This window comes from Alosa alosa, chromosome 18 (genome assembly GCF_017589495.1).
Source record: "Alosa alosa isolate M-15738 ecotype Scorff River chromosome 18, AALO_Geno_1.1, whole genome shotgun sequence".
Taxonomy (NCBI): domain Eukaryota; kingdom Metazoa; phylum Chordata; class Actinopteri; order Clupeiformes; family Clupeidae; genus Alosa; species Alosa alosa.
The window spans coordinates 17,918,396-17,932,305 of NC_063206.1; the positions used below are offsets into that span (position 1 = coordinate 17,918,396).

Sequence of the window (13,910 nt, forward strand, 5' to 3'; positions counted from 1 at the left end):
ACGAACTTTACGCCATGCGCAGGTGCCCAAAATACAGCCCATTGTGTAATAAAGTGGAATGACACAGGAAAAAAGTATTGAACGCGCCTACTGAAATTCCTTAAATACTTTGTGGAAAAGCCTCTATTTTTAACGACAGCTTCAAGACATTTCCTGTATGATGAAACTAATCAGTCATACTGTTCAGGTGTGATTTTTGGCCAATTTTTTAAAACAGATAGTCTTTTAAAATTGAAGATTCCAGGGGTCCCTCTTGTGAATCCTGATTTTTAGTTAACTTCCAGAACTGTTCAATTGGATTTATGTTAGGGCCTTGATTTACTTTCTCTGAAACCAATTGAGAGTTTCCTTTGCTGAATGCTTTGGATCATTGTCCTGCTGGAAGGTCTAGCCATGTTTAAAATACTCCATTCATCAATCCTTCAATGAAGTCTGCCAGTACCATGAGATGAAATGGTGAAATGATGCCTCCACCTCCAAACCTCACTGTATTGTTAAGGTGATGTACAGTGCCATTTCTCCTCCAAGCATGGTGTGCAGTATGACATCCAAGAAGTTCAATTTTGCCTATACGCCTGATCAGATTACATTCTCTCAGTATTTCATAGGCTTGTCCAAACGAGCTTCGACATGTTTTTTCTTCAGTAATGGAGTCATGCGGGTGGCAGTGTAGTGCATTAACTATGATTTTCCCTGTAACAATATACCCTTGCTGCCTCCAAGTCTTTCTGGAGCTTTCTGTGAGTGGTCCTTGTCTACTCTTCTTACTATCCTTCTGACTCCCTGGTCAGAGATCTTGCGAGGAGCTCCTGTGCATGGCCGATTGATGATGAAGTGATGTTTTTTTTCCACTTGCAGACAATGGCACCAATGCTGCTTACTGGATGATTGTGAAGTTTTGAAATGCATCTGTAACCAGGTCCATTGATATGTTTTGCAACAATAAGGTTGCAAAGGTCACCCATCATGAAATTGTTCTTGTATGACAGCTTGGTAACGAAAAACCTTTTAATAGCCCATCAATATATACAAACCAAGCTTATATTCATTTGCACAGGAGGGGTAATTATTCTCTAATTCCAACTTGTTCTTTGCCTTGGTGTACTGCTTTTTCTTATTGTTTTCAATGTTTTTTCCCTGTGTCTACTTATGGATTTTCAATGTAATGAAATTGATTTTTTAAATATGTGTGGATGACCTGAGTAAATACTAATATCTGGTCAAAATGTCATGTGAATAGCTTCACTGGAAGTATACTTGCTGAAAAAAAAAATGTTGAATATTGCATTCAATACTTATTTCCCCCACTATATCAGCCATGTAGATCCAACTAAATACTGTTGTAATAGGAAGATATTCCATGCCATCTGTTTTGATAACAGTTGTTCTGTTGCAAGAGCTGATGGCAACACACAGGGAAATACAGTGTTGCAAGAGTGCTAAAGTTCTCAGTACTTCCACTTTTGCCAACGGGTTCTGTCATGTGCTGGGTCATGTGATGTTGACCATGGGGGGTTTTGCCATGAGTGGTGATGGAATGCATGAACGCATACACACACATCTGACGTCAAAATGTACAATGATTCATACTGGCTGAAGGAAGTGTAAAGCCAAACAAATTGAAGAGTGTGTCATAGAGCATGAGGAAGGTAAGAGAATGAATGGAAGAATATCACAGAAGCACTTGCACTGTTACAGAGGTGCTGGGCTGGTGTGAAATCATCAATGTGATTCCTCAGTAACTCATCTTGCCTCATCACCCACACTCTTGGGCAGTAGAATGACATTATATTTTGGCTTTGTGTCATTCAGGGTCTTCCCCCCTGATCCCTGGTGGTTAGCCAGAGGTCTGACGTTAGCCAGGCTACCTGGTGGTGGTGACACAAGTATATTGTGATCATCCTAAATCCCAGAGCATGGTTGATTGATTGTTTGGGGGATGTCATAACTGACAGAGGATTTGGTAGCTCATCAGCAGGTCATACATTTGTGTGATTTATAGCATCTCAACTTATCTTCGAGATTTTTTTCTCATGCCGTACCATTGTCAGTACAGCACAAAGTGATTAACGTAATTCACAATCTAAATGTTACAAATGTAACAATTTCATTTGTTCATGGCAACCACTGGTGTCAATTAGCCTAGAAATCCAGACCTATATCCGAAAGATTAAGGGTCTGACTACAAGTAAATGAAAATGGCCCAACTCAAGGGACAAATTCAAATTGTGCTCTCGCGAGAACTCTGGATTTCCAGGGTAGGTGTCAATTGCTTTCATCATAGAACAAGTCCACTTGTTATGCTTAGACACAAACTCAGTCACGCACCCTCAAACTGGCGAGCTATGTAGGCGCCAGTGCAAATTGCCAGCTTGACCCCACTCCTTCTGGCATTAACATCATGGGTCTACTTTGGTGTGTTTGTGTGCACTTTCCGCTTTCAAACTGGAGGCCTAACTCTTGGAAATGACCAGAAATTAAAGAAATTGAACAACACATTTCGGCTAGAACAAGGCAATCTCAGCAAATTTTCAAGTCATAACAGCCTTAGTGTAAGGTTTACATTTCGAAATACAATATTAAAAGTCAGTTATACGATGTCCTGGTTATTTTTGTGCTTTGTCATTGCATTTTTACAAGTAAATGTAGCATCTTTGAAGGCAAGGATCTTTCCTAAAATCAGTCAAATAAATTATAAATAAATAATTGAACCCACTGGCTTATAGTGTTGACAACAAATAAAATAATAATTTTGTTTGTTATCAGCGTTTCAAATATGTACTCCCACACATTCCCACTCTTAAAGCAAACATTTAAATGATTATTTATTCAAACTGTGGGTTTCAGCCATAATCTTGCGCTCACACAAATGCCACACCCAATTTTCTAGATACACCCACGTGAGTGTGTGAGATGACGGTGTTTAGTGTGTGTATAGCAGAGGGTGGACTTTTCCTCTCAGATTCTCTTAACGGTCAGGGGCGCCGTGGGGTGTTTGTTCTAAGGGACCAGCACTGAGAGGGGGCCCCCAGAGACATTTGGCTCTCAGTCTGAGGTGTAAGGCATGCTTGCGTCATGCCTCAAGACACATGTTTCAACAGCTGTACAGCTGCTTTACTCTTTTATGTCATATAACATCTGCACATAAGACAAACATCTTCACTAACACTAACAATTCAACAATTAAACTTAAACTTTATTTATAAGAAAAATAAATAAATAATGATTAAAAAAAACACAGAGAAGTCATCCACTCAGTCAGTCATTAGCTCTGTCATTCATTAGTCCTTGAGTGGAGTTACTCTAACTGGGCGGGCACGGGGTGTTTATCTCAATGTGTTGTTATCAGGAGCATGAGGAGTTATTGCAGTTCTAATGCAGTCAGATGGGGATTATTCATTAAGCAAGTAAAGCATGCATTTCTCTATTGGTTTCTGTAAATTACTCACACTCAAGCAATGGCTTATAGGGCAGAGAGAGAGAGAGAGTGAGTGAGCAAGGAGGAAGAGAGCAATGACAATAATATACATAAACTACAGAAGTACTGCAGTGTATTTGTGCTTTTCATGAGTTGCACTATGAAAGTGGCCACATACACTAAAAAAAGTCTAAGTATGCATGGATGAGTGAAGTCCTCCTGGTAGAATGCTAGTGATCCAACACAATGAAGTCTGTGTTGCTGTCCATCTATAAACCTTCAGATTTTTTGGTTGAGGCTTGAAAACAAGAGTCTTGGTTTGATGTGCTGACATTGCACTCAAAGGTAGTATGTGGCAAGTAATTAACATCTCCATGAAGTGCACTGTAGGCATGTACCGAGGGATTTTTGCATAGATTAATGTTCCACTGAAGATGTTACAGACTGCATATCTATTTCAGGGCTGCAAAATACACCACAGAGCCTGAAACTGCCAGAGGCTTTCAAGATGCTGTGTGTAGTTGTAGGGTTTGAGAGAGCTTCTACAAAGGAGACAACTAGGCCTGAGAGTAGAAAATATATATACATTTCCCAGTAGCCCGTGCATTATTTGTGTACTTTTTGTCAATATCAGATTGTTTTCTGTCTCAGAATGGCAATGAATTGGAATGGAATGAAAGAGAACCCACCAGTTCTTGTGATAGTTTAACAAGGTTCCCCTTACAGGAACGACATTGACTTTTTTCATTCAGAACACAGAACATCCAGCCACTTCAGGCAGCCACTCATAAGACATAACAAATAAGAAAGAATTGTCCTTCCTGAGTATTGACTCCATCTGTCTGAGGTCACTAGCACCATGCTGAGTCATCTCCCTCAGCTCTGCAGGCGTAACCTTAATGTGTAGTGGACCACGAGCGTCTCGGCCATCAGCGCTGCCAGGGCCCAGGGAATGGCATACTCCAGCGTGACCAGGCCCAGGAAGTTGTACTGGAACTGGGAGTAGTCCCACGGGCACGCGCCCAGCAGTCGGAGCACGAAGCCCCAGCTGAACTCCCACGCGTAGGTGAGGACCGTGTAGAGGGCCAGCCGAGCCACCAGGGGGCAACTCTTGCGCTTCAGCCGCAAGCTCAGCTCCTCCACGAAGAAGACGGCCAAGCCGTAGATGGGCAGTGCCCAGAGGCTGGTGTGCCCGGGCAGGCGGGGGTCGCGGGTGAGGCAGCAGTCCCAGGCGGCAGTGAAGGCCACCTCGCAGAGCAGGCCGTGGAGGGCATAGATGTAGAGCCGCACCAGTGGAGACAGAGGTTGCTGTGGGGATGCCTGGCGGCCGCCGGATGACTCAGAAGCAGGTGCTTCTGTGTCTCCTCTGTCCCTTGCTGTAGTCAGAGTGTGCACACACACACACACACACACAGACGAATAGAGTATGTATCTATTAACCACTTTTAGACGTACATTCTGTATGCACACATGTAGGAATGTGATCTTAAGCAGAATCATATATACAAAGACATATGTAGACACACAAGAACACACAGAAGCAGAATTGTTCATGTTCTTCATCGATAAGCGTTAATTAATGACTTGGCAAAAACCTGCAGTGAACCTCTCCCTGGTTATTGATCAAACAATATTGATTGTGACATGAAGGTTTCGGTGAGCTATATTTCAAGAGCAAGGTCTAAAATGCCCTATGACACATTTCCTTCACCTTTGGTTTTGAAAACTAGTTTGGTAACTTAATTCATTACTTATTTGCCCTGATGGAAACTTTTAGGTCTTCTGACTAAACAGGACTTCTTAGTGATAGAACAAAACAAACAAGCATAGTTTTTTGGTAAACCCAGTGATGCTACCGAGCTACAGGTGACGGGGTTTGAGGAGACTGATTAGTCCTCGAATGCCCTCACAACCAGACATGTTGCAATTTTAGAGGTGAAGAAGCATCCTAGTCCCACTCATTTTACAAGCTTTGTCTGCTTTACTGTCTTCTTTACTTCCACAATTTGGTTAGGTGTTTTGGTAGATTCAACACTACAGTGTGTGGTTAGCTTATCATAGCTGTCCACGGGATGTTTAAAATTACTATCAAAATTTGCACAGAACCTAAACACCTAAATAATCTAAATGCATGACCCAAGTGTACATGCAGACACAAACATGCATACACATATAATTATTTCTTATTAAGACCCATTGACACACATGTGATTACTGTAGACTGTGCTAGTACTGTATTAACACACTAAATCATATGTATAGGCCTACGACTCATTCAGTACTAGTACAACATCATTAGTACAACAACATTGGTGCAACTTCATTCAGTTCCATATAGTGACACATACATGAACGCATTTAAGATGATGTCACACACATTCAGACACACACACACACACACATATACACATGTGTGAGTGAGTAAATGACACACGGTTTGAACAGTGAGACTCTTCTACTCACATGCCAGCCTGGCGCCCACTCTTTTCCATGATCGAGTTCCAGTCTCCATGTTCGGTCAGTGCTGCTCTGTTCTCAGGCTCAGTCTCATCTCAGAAGATCACTGTGTGTGTGTGTGTGTGTGTGTGTGTGCCGCCGTCACGCTCGCCGCCGCTGTTTCAGTATCTCCTCTCCTGCCCCGTCCTGCGCTTGTCCTGAGCTAAACATTAAACCGCGGGAGGAGGAGATGATGGCCGAGGATGATGAGCCGGCTCTGTGGCGCCCAGTGGCAAGAGTGACCGGTGTCAGTTGTGGAAAAGAAGCTATTCTGCCACCTGACCACAGGTGAATAGGTAGGCTACACCTGAGACGCAAGCAATTGGATGTGCATAAAAAGAATAACGATCGAAGGAGAGAAAGAAAGATGTCTTTTCTGTCTTTGAGTGTGGTGGCTTATCTGGTAGGGGCAGGGGGTGATGGGCGTGGTGTGTGTGTGTGCAGTGTGAGGGGGGGGGATCACTGGGATGGGCACTTTGCTAAAGATAAGGGATGAAGAAGGGTGTGTGTCTCTGGTTGGCACTGGTGGAAAAACACATTCGCCACCAATGACCAGCAAGATATTTGATGTGTCTGGCCAATGCCACCACGCCCTGACCTCTGCCATATGTTTCTTCGAGTGTGGATAAATTGTGACTAACAGCAAGGAACTGTTTCTGACCCTCTGTTTCCATTCAGGTCCTACACTCTGCACATACAGAAATACAAACTTCTGTTCTTGAATGAGGTAAAAATTCAGGGTCATGTTGTCCAGTGACATGCAATGGCAAAGCACAGAGCACTGAGCTCCATTTTGAGCTGTGATGGTGGCTCTCGTGTTTTTGCATTGAGAGATAAGCCGTTGGGGTGACCACAGTGTTTGCTTTCCTCCATCATGTAATAAAAAAGGACAATGATCTCTCTGGTCAGACCAGAGTCCATCCCCAGCACACAGTCATATAGTACACGGACACATCACACATACTGTAAAGAAACACAACATGCTCTCAGCCACTTCCACACATGTCAACACATATAGTACTCTCATAACACGAGGGGAAGTGTTAAACAACTTCCTGGGCTGCCATAGTCACATTTGTTACAGCTTCTTCTTCATCTGTGTAGTGGGGTTCACACAAATGGCAGCTCTACACTATGAAACCCATTATTTTCAGTGGCTTCCTCGCCAGTGGTGGAAGAAGTACTGAAACCCAGTACTTAAGTAAAAGTACAAATACACAGAGAAATATTTACTTTAGTAAAAGTAAAAGTACCACAATGACAACCCTACTTAAGTAAAAGTAAAAAGTACCTGCTTTTAAATGTACTTTAAGTATTAAAAGTAAAAGTATTTGCATAATGATTTATTCTCCTAATATCTATATTCTAAAAGAAAAAATAGTATGGGCTGTGGCATTTTATTAATTAATCTAGTTTTAGGTTAGGCTATATTCGAGTAGATAGTTTTAAGCTAATGCAATTGTGCTACCATCTGTGGCCCAGTTTACATTCTGACCTACAATTCTAGATACTGTAATTCTGGTTATCTACTAGGGTGATCTGCTGAGTATATCATTCAGCAAAACACGAATGCCTGACGTTATAGACTGTAACTATAATAGTCTACCATTAATTTATTGCAAAATGATCAGGCGTGTGATCCGGGCGGATAGCAATCTCATCGGAGAGGAGGCCCTAACGCTGCAGATAACAGACAGAGAAAGGCACAGAACACAGTTGCATGTCCAGTGTAGCCATGGGTCTGGTGAATATAGCCTACCGAATGCAGATGTCTACAAGCTCACGCTTTGCCTGGTCTAGACTAGAAGCTTATGTTTCAAAGATTTAGAAGCTGGGCACGTAGCGCTCCAGAATCTGTGGTAGCAACCCCGCCCCCTGGTAAAACAAACGTGTTTGTCAGAGAGAAAAAAAATCTGATCATAAAATGTATCATAAAAAGGAACGATGGTGTAAAAATGTAGCGGAGTAAAAGTCAAAAGTATGCACTATAAATTCTACTTAAGTAAAGTACAAATACGTGGAATATTTACTTAAGTACAGTAACGAAGTATTTGTACTTCGTTACATTCCACCACTGTTCCTCGCACAATAACTGGTCTGCCGCTGTGCCGAGCAAAGTTCAGCACAAGTGGCATTTTGACTCTCTTCCGTGTGCCGCGGCGTACTGTAAATCATAGGTCTTTTGCACTGAGCCCGGCGGCAAGCACAACTAAGGTCTTGTCACGCAGGCCACATGCATTGTGAAGTCCTTTAGAGAGAGAGAGAGATAAAAAAAAAGAGAGAGAGGGATGGGTGTGTGCATGTGTGTAAGAGAAAGAGAGAGAGAGTATGCATGAATGCAAGCTGATATCAGCAAGTTGCAGCAAGTGCATATGTAAACTGCATTCTGTAAAATGCTTTCTGCAATCTAAGCATTACTCCAAAACCAAGAGGGACACCTACAGGGGATGTAGCGTCACCTTTTTTTTAGATGCAACGACATGATAACCAATGTGGTTTCTGAAACAACACAAAAAAAACATACAACACTTAGCAATGTATTACATGTTTGTTCTATTGCTTCAGCACAATTTTGAAAACAGGGTCTGTTTTTGCATTAATTCAAATGGTGCAAGTTTGTGACATTTTGTTGCAGGAATTTACATTTTGAAAAGGATGGTTAGGTTTTGATTACAGAGTTTCACTCAAGGCTTGATGTAATGTTGCTGATGCAGGTGATTAAATCAATATATGTACAGTACACAACACAGTAAACAGTGTGTTACTATTGTGTGTGTGTGTGTGTGTGTGTGTGTGTGTGTGTGTGTGTGTGTGTGTGTGTGTTTGTTTGTGTGTGTGTGTGTGTGTGTGTGTGTGTGTGTGTGTGTGTGTGTAGTGATTTCTGTTCATTGGATCACCGTCTCCAATCACTGTCTTACTCCTGGCAAGCGTCTATCTGTCTCAGAGCTCAAAGATTCTTCTTTATTTGCCGACCCTTGGAAGCCACTCACAAGCAGGCCACACACCCTCCACCAGCCATGCTGCTGAGATGGCATGAAACAGGCATACGAGGGGAGATATCCGTTTAGAAAACGCTGTGTAGCCTAGATATAATCACAGAAACTGAAAGACAGCATGGCATTGTTTCATATTCATTTCATACCTATTTCATTACTGTCACACGTTTTCTGAGACCGGGGTAAGTTGCTCAACAGGGGTAAGATGAGCTACCCCTTTTTTCTAGGGAACCGTATACAAATTGTATCATGTTGTATGATGTTTTAAGGAAGATGGATTCATTCCTTACAATCTGTGGAAAGATACAGCACATGGCAAGTGTGGTAAAAAATATATGTGTAAAAATCATGAATGTTACCTTACAGGCAACAACCATTTTCTAAATCTGTCTTGGCACATTTTCTGTTGAATCTATTTGGCAAATTCTCAGTTAAATGTTGATGGTTGTTACTGTTTAAAGAAATTAAATGATTGGTTTAAGAAAATAAAAATGGTTTACCTGAAATCTTTGTTTTGGACCAACTTACCCCACACCTGGGCTCATCTTACCCCACATATGGGGTGAATTGTGCCAGAAAACCAACTTTTTTGCAGAGAGCATATCTCTTTACCCTAATAGGTTATCAAATAATTGTTGGTTACACATTAGAATGATGAAGAATGTAAAAAATGACTAATCTTACCCCTATTCTCCCCTATGGTGTAGACACGGGATGCAGGGGGTTTTTAACGTGTTCACATTAATAAAAAATAACAGTAGAGTAATGAAAAAAGTAATAATAGTGCCTTGTTGAAGTGGTTAGTGGACAGAAAAACACATGCGCAGACAAAATTTACCCAACCTGCCTGGTAGCCATGGCCATGGTCAATAGACAGTATTGGTGATCTCTTCCTAACCCAGACCCAGATGTTAACGTGAGCTTATGAGTCAGAAAAGCATGCCGATGACGTTGATACAGCGGAGCCCCTGGAGTTTTCCCTGAAGGCATTGATTCCAGACACTGATATATCAAGCTAAGACATGTTTGGGGTTGGAACTTGGAACCAAACTGATGGGAAATAACCACATTTCCAAATGACGTGCTGGACTTATGAATCATGTCAAACCATGAACCAGGCTAATCAGTTGGGTTCTTAGGACTATTGAAGGACTCATACAACACACTGTAAAAGTGTGTGAATTATAAAGACTCAACTTCACACTATTAATCTATGTGTTGTGTGAATGGCCACTCTCTGGTTGTTTGTGAATCTGCACGTACTGTAGGGCATCTACAGACTGGATTGTGTTTACATGTAACCATCCATGCACTGATATTCCCACACTTTCCTCCATCTGTGTCTCCACTCTCCACTTTTATAATATATACAAGGGCTCACACACACAAACATATGGGCTCACACACACAGACTAAAAGAGCTGTTCCTTCCCCCTGTGATGCAAGGCGAGCCTCAGAGGAGGTTTACCCTTAAAGTGCATCACTCGAGAGACAGAGAAGTGACAGTGGCAGAGGGCAGTACAACAGGAACAACACACACTCACACACACTCTCACAGAAGGAAACGTATGGTACCATCACCAAGCTGTGTCTGGGGCCGACATGAAGATTGTGTTACTGGATACCTGAAAAGTGGTAAGTCAGTGGACAATTTTGTTTAAAAATGAATATTATTTATTCGTAAGTATAGAAGTACACTTTTGTACAGAACTGTATCAAACAGATAGAAGTACACTTTTGTATGTAACTGTATAATAACTTTGTCAACATACAATATCTGAATAAGATCTTAGCTACTATGACAACTCACATTGAATGCTTCATATAATTATATAATTATAATTGTTCATTATAATTTATTTAGAATGAAAACTCTTTTAAGTACACCCTCTGTGGTGGATATGACTTCATAAGTTGTCAGTACTCAGATGGTGCAAGAACCTAGAGGAAAAAAAAAGAAGTTGTGTCAGCATATCGCTCCAACTTCCTAAATCTGATTGCGCAGTACAAACTTCCTGCATTTGTACCACACACTTAGTTTTGGGGAGATGTCCCCTGAGACAGCGACATATCAGGGTCAGTACAGCCCCAGTCTCACATAGCCTACTGGAAATCCTTACAAAAAACTCCACATGCCAACATGACTTTTGGTACAAATTGTGTGTAAACTGTTTGGGTGTTTTTCTTTGCAAAGATGCCTGGATGACATGATATCTTTCAGGTTTAGTCAATGAATCCATCAGAGAATGTCACAGTCTTTGACAAGGATGCCTAAGCATTCCATTGCAGTCTACAGCACAGTAATTCAAGATCAATAATACAATGACAATATGTGCTGACAGGCTGAATGGACTGATGTCTTGATACATTTGTCATGTCCACTTCCTATTTGAACTTTGAAACTCAACAAAATGTTGCCAGACTTATCCATTATGTCCAGGCAAATTAAAATGCTAATTTCTGGCAATGGATATTTTTTATGTAACACTTGATGGTATCTACATAAGAGTGACATGACACATGAACCCTAACCTTAATCCAAACCTCTAACCCTAACTCTAACCCTAACTTGTCATGACAAAAACCGAATGACACTTCTTAACAGAAGCGTTACGTCATAAACGTTTATGACTTATTTATAATGTGTATGACACGTTCATGACTGTGTTATGTACTCTTATGTAGATACCGTCAATTAAACCGATTTTTATATCACAACTTTAAACTCTGAATGTGTACGTCTTTCATTGGTATTCCATTTTGCAGCTCAACACATCAGCCATACTATCTGTGTTTCTAGGCCTTGAAGAGAGAGTGAGAACGTGGGGGAGAGATAGGGCCACGATACTTCTGCTCTGAAGAGAAGTGGTGTCACAGGGAAGACTGCAGCTGTACGCCACTGTTACCTTCTTTTAATTCAAATACTACAGAGACTTTCACACAAGCGCAAACTTTCACCGGAAGCAATCAACTTTGTAAGCATTTGGGTGTGGTGTGGTGTGCTTGTATGTGTGTGTGGTCATTATGGAGCTCAACACCTCCACCCCAACAGCCAAGTTCCACTGCAACCATTCCTCACAGACTCTGGTGACCTCTGTGCTGCCCCCGGTGATGATCATAGAGGTGGCGGTGGGCTTGCCTTGCAACCTGGTGGCTCTATGGATCTTCTGGTTCCGCATGATGGGCTGGCGAGCCAACGTCATCTTCCTCTTCAACCTGGTGCTCGCCGACTTCCTGCTGCTGGTCAGCATGCCCTTCCGCATCAACTACCTGCTGTACAACGAGGATTGGGGGTTCGGTGGAGCCGGATGCCGCGCCAACCTCTTCATGTTGGCGGTCAACCGCTCGGCCAGCATCGGCTTCATGACGGCCGTGGCGGCAGATCGCTATTTCAAGGTGGTCCACCCGCACCACCGGATCAACCGGGCGAGCCCGCGGCAGGCCTGGGTGGTGGTGGCCCTGACCTGGATGCTGGTGGTGGCCCTGCGGCTGCCCCTCCTGGCCACGAAGCTGGAGAAGGTGGGCAACGGCGGCCGCATGCTCTGCCGCAGCTTCGACTCCTACGCCAAGCCGCCGCCGAGCATCGTGCTGCACAACGCCGTCTTCACGCTGGAGTTCCTGCTGCCGCTGCTGCTCCTCATCGTCTTCTCGGCGCGCATCACCTGCATCCTCCACCAGCGCAACATGGACCGCGAGCGCAAGGTGCGCCGCGCCATCCGCACCGTGGTGGTCATTGTGGTGGTGTTCGTCGTCTGCTTCGGCCCCGGCGTGTTCACCGGCCTGCTGGCCGTCCTCTACAGCAAGGTCTGGCCCGAGGACTGCCACAGCTACCAGCTGGTCACCCAGCTCTTCAGCCTCTCCATCGGCTTCACCTACCTGAACAGCACCTTGGACCCCGTCATCTACTGCTTCTCCAGCTCCATGTTCAGGAACGCGCTCAAGGGCTCCATCAACCGGCTGGGCTTCGTCAATCTGCAGCTCAGCCGAAGAGGCAGCATGACCAGCGACAGCTAATTGAAGTGGGGTGTCGTCATATCATATTAACATTATCAAATGCTGATGAACACCATTGATGCAGCCTTGTGCTAGTTTATGCATGTCTTCAGCTCTGTCCATCTATTGACATTTACACATGCAGAATGAATACACTGACAGATGAAAAGGGTATTACAACCCACCTCGGTACTTATATGAAGAAGTACAAAGGAACAGAGGATTTAGGGAGCTGGAGGCTGCAGTAGTGGTAAGGACAGTTATAGAATGGAATCCCTTCAGAACATTGACCTTGAGCTTGTGACTGAAATCCATTTGAAGGCCGCTCAAAGTGTAGCAGAGACTAATGTGCTTACAGTGTATATATTGTGTGAACCTATACCTTTCAGAATGTCCCAGGACTATACAAAGATCTGGTTATGTTATAACTGTAACATTGATACATATTCATTTGGATTAGTAAATATCACATAAACAGGGTAGGAATTTCACGGCGGCCACGACGGCCATGGCCATGAAATTCCTTGCGTTGGCCGTGAGGCCCCTTTGAAAATCAGAGGTTTACAGGCCACGGTGGCCTTGGTGCCCCCTTCTTTCAATATTCTGCTTTGCGTCCTACTAATAGCGATTTTTATTTAACCTGTCGCCTGTCAAAATAATCTTAGCATTCACAGCGCAAATTAATTTAGTAATTTACGCAGTGGAGAAAGTGGCAGCGCAAGAAAGAAAGTGCGTCCAAATTCACCCATTCTCAGTTGAACTACTCGCGAAGTAGCCTATTCATCACACAGACATCACACGTATCACATGAAAGAGCTTTTTCTCAGCTTTTAAACGATGTTAGCCGATAATTGCTGTGTTGAACGGTTCGCGAGAAAAGTAAATAATATAATTCAATTTAATCATACATTCTACTGAAGGTTTTGCGTCCCATGATCTCCATACCCATTCATCTCGGTGTAATACTTTACGAACCCTTCTTTTAACACATGACAACCCATATATCA

General features: G+C 42.9%; 2 protein-coding genes across 3 annotated transcripts; one reads left to right on the forward strand and one right to left on the reverse strand.

Annotated features, from left to right (window-relative positions):
• Positions 1–4,294: 4,294 nt before the first annotated feature.
• Positions 4,295–5,970, reverse strand: LOC125311663 (transmembrane protein 229B-like). The gene is made up of 2 exons (XM_048269924.1): positions 5,882–5,970; positions 4,295–4,794 (listed from the first exon to the last, which is right to left on the reverse strand). The coding sequence occupies exons 1-2, from the start codon at positions 5,928–5,930 to the stop codon at positions 4,295–4,297; spliced, it is 549 nt and encodes a 182-aa protein (XP_048125881.1). The 5' UTR covers positions 5,931–5,970.
• Positions 5,971–6,137: 167 nt separating this feature from the next.
• On the forward strand, positions 6,138–13,446 carry LOC125311662 (hydroxycarboxylic acid receptor 2-like). 2 transcript variants are annotated; one of them, XM_048269923.1, is made up of 3 exons: positions 6,138–6,641; positions 8,790–10,545; positions 11,711–13,446. In XM_048269923.1, the coding sequence occupies exon 3, from the start codon at positions 11,935–11,937 to the stop codon at positions 12,922–12,924; it is 990 nt and encodes a 329-aa protein (XP_048125880.1). In that variant the 5' UTR covers positions 6,138–6,641; positions 8,790–10,545; positions 11,711–11,934; the 3' UTR covers positions 12,925–13,446. The 2 variants fall into 2 exon arrangements, with proteins under 2 accessions (XP_048125880.1, XP_048125879.1); XM_048269922.1 differs by lacking the exon at positions 6,138–6,641 and having other exon boundaries at positions 7,921–10,545; positions 11,677–13,446.
• Positions 13,447–13,910: the final 464 nt, after the last annotated feature.

Coding starts and splice junctions, on each gene's coding strand:
- LOC125311663 (XM_048269924.1), bottom strand. CDS start 5,930: ATGGAGACTGGAACTCGATCATGGAAAAGAGTGGGCGCCAGGCTGGCA. Junction 4,795..5,881: donor AGTGGGCGCCAGGCTGGCAT/GTGAGTAGAAGA, acceptor CTCTGACTACAG/CAAGGGACAGAGGAGACACA.
- LOC125311662 (XM_048269923.1), top strand. CDS start 11,935: ATGGAGCTCAACACCTCCACCCCAACAGCCAAGTTCCACTGCAACCAT.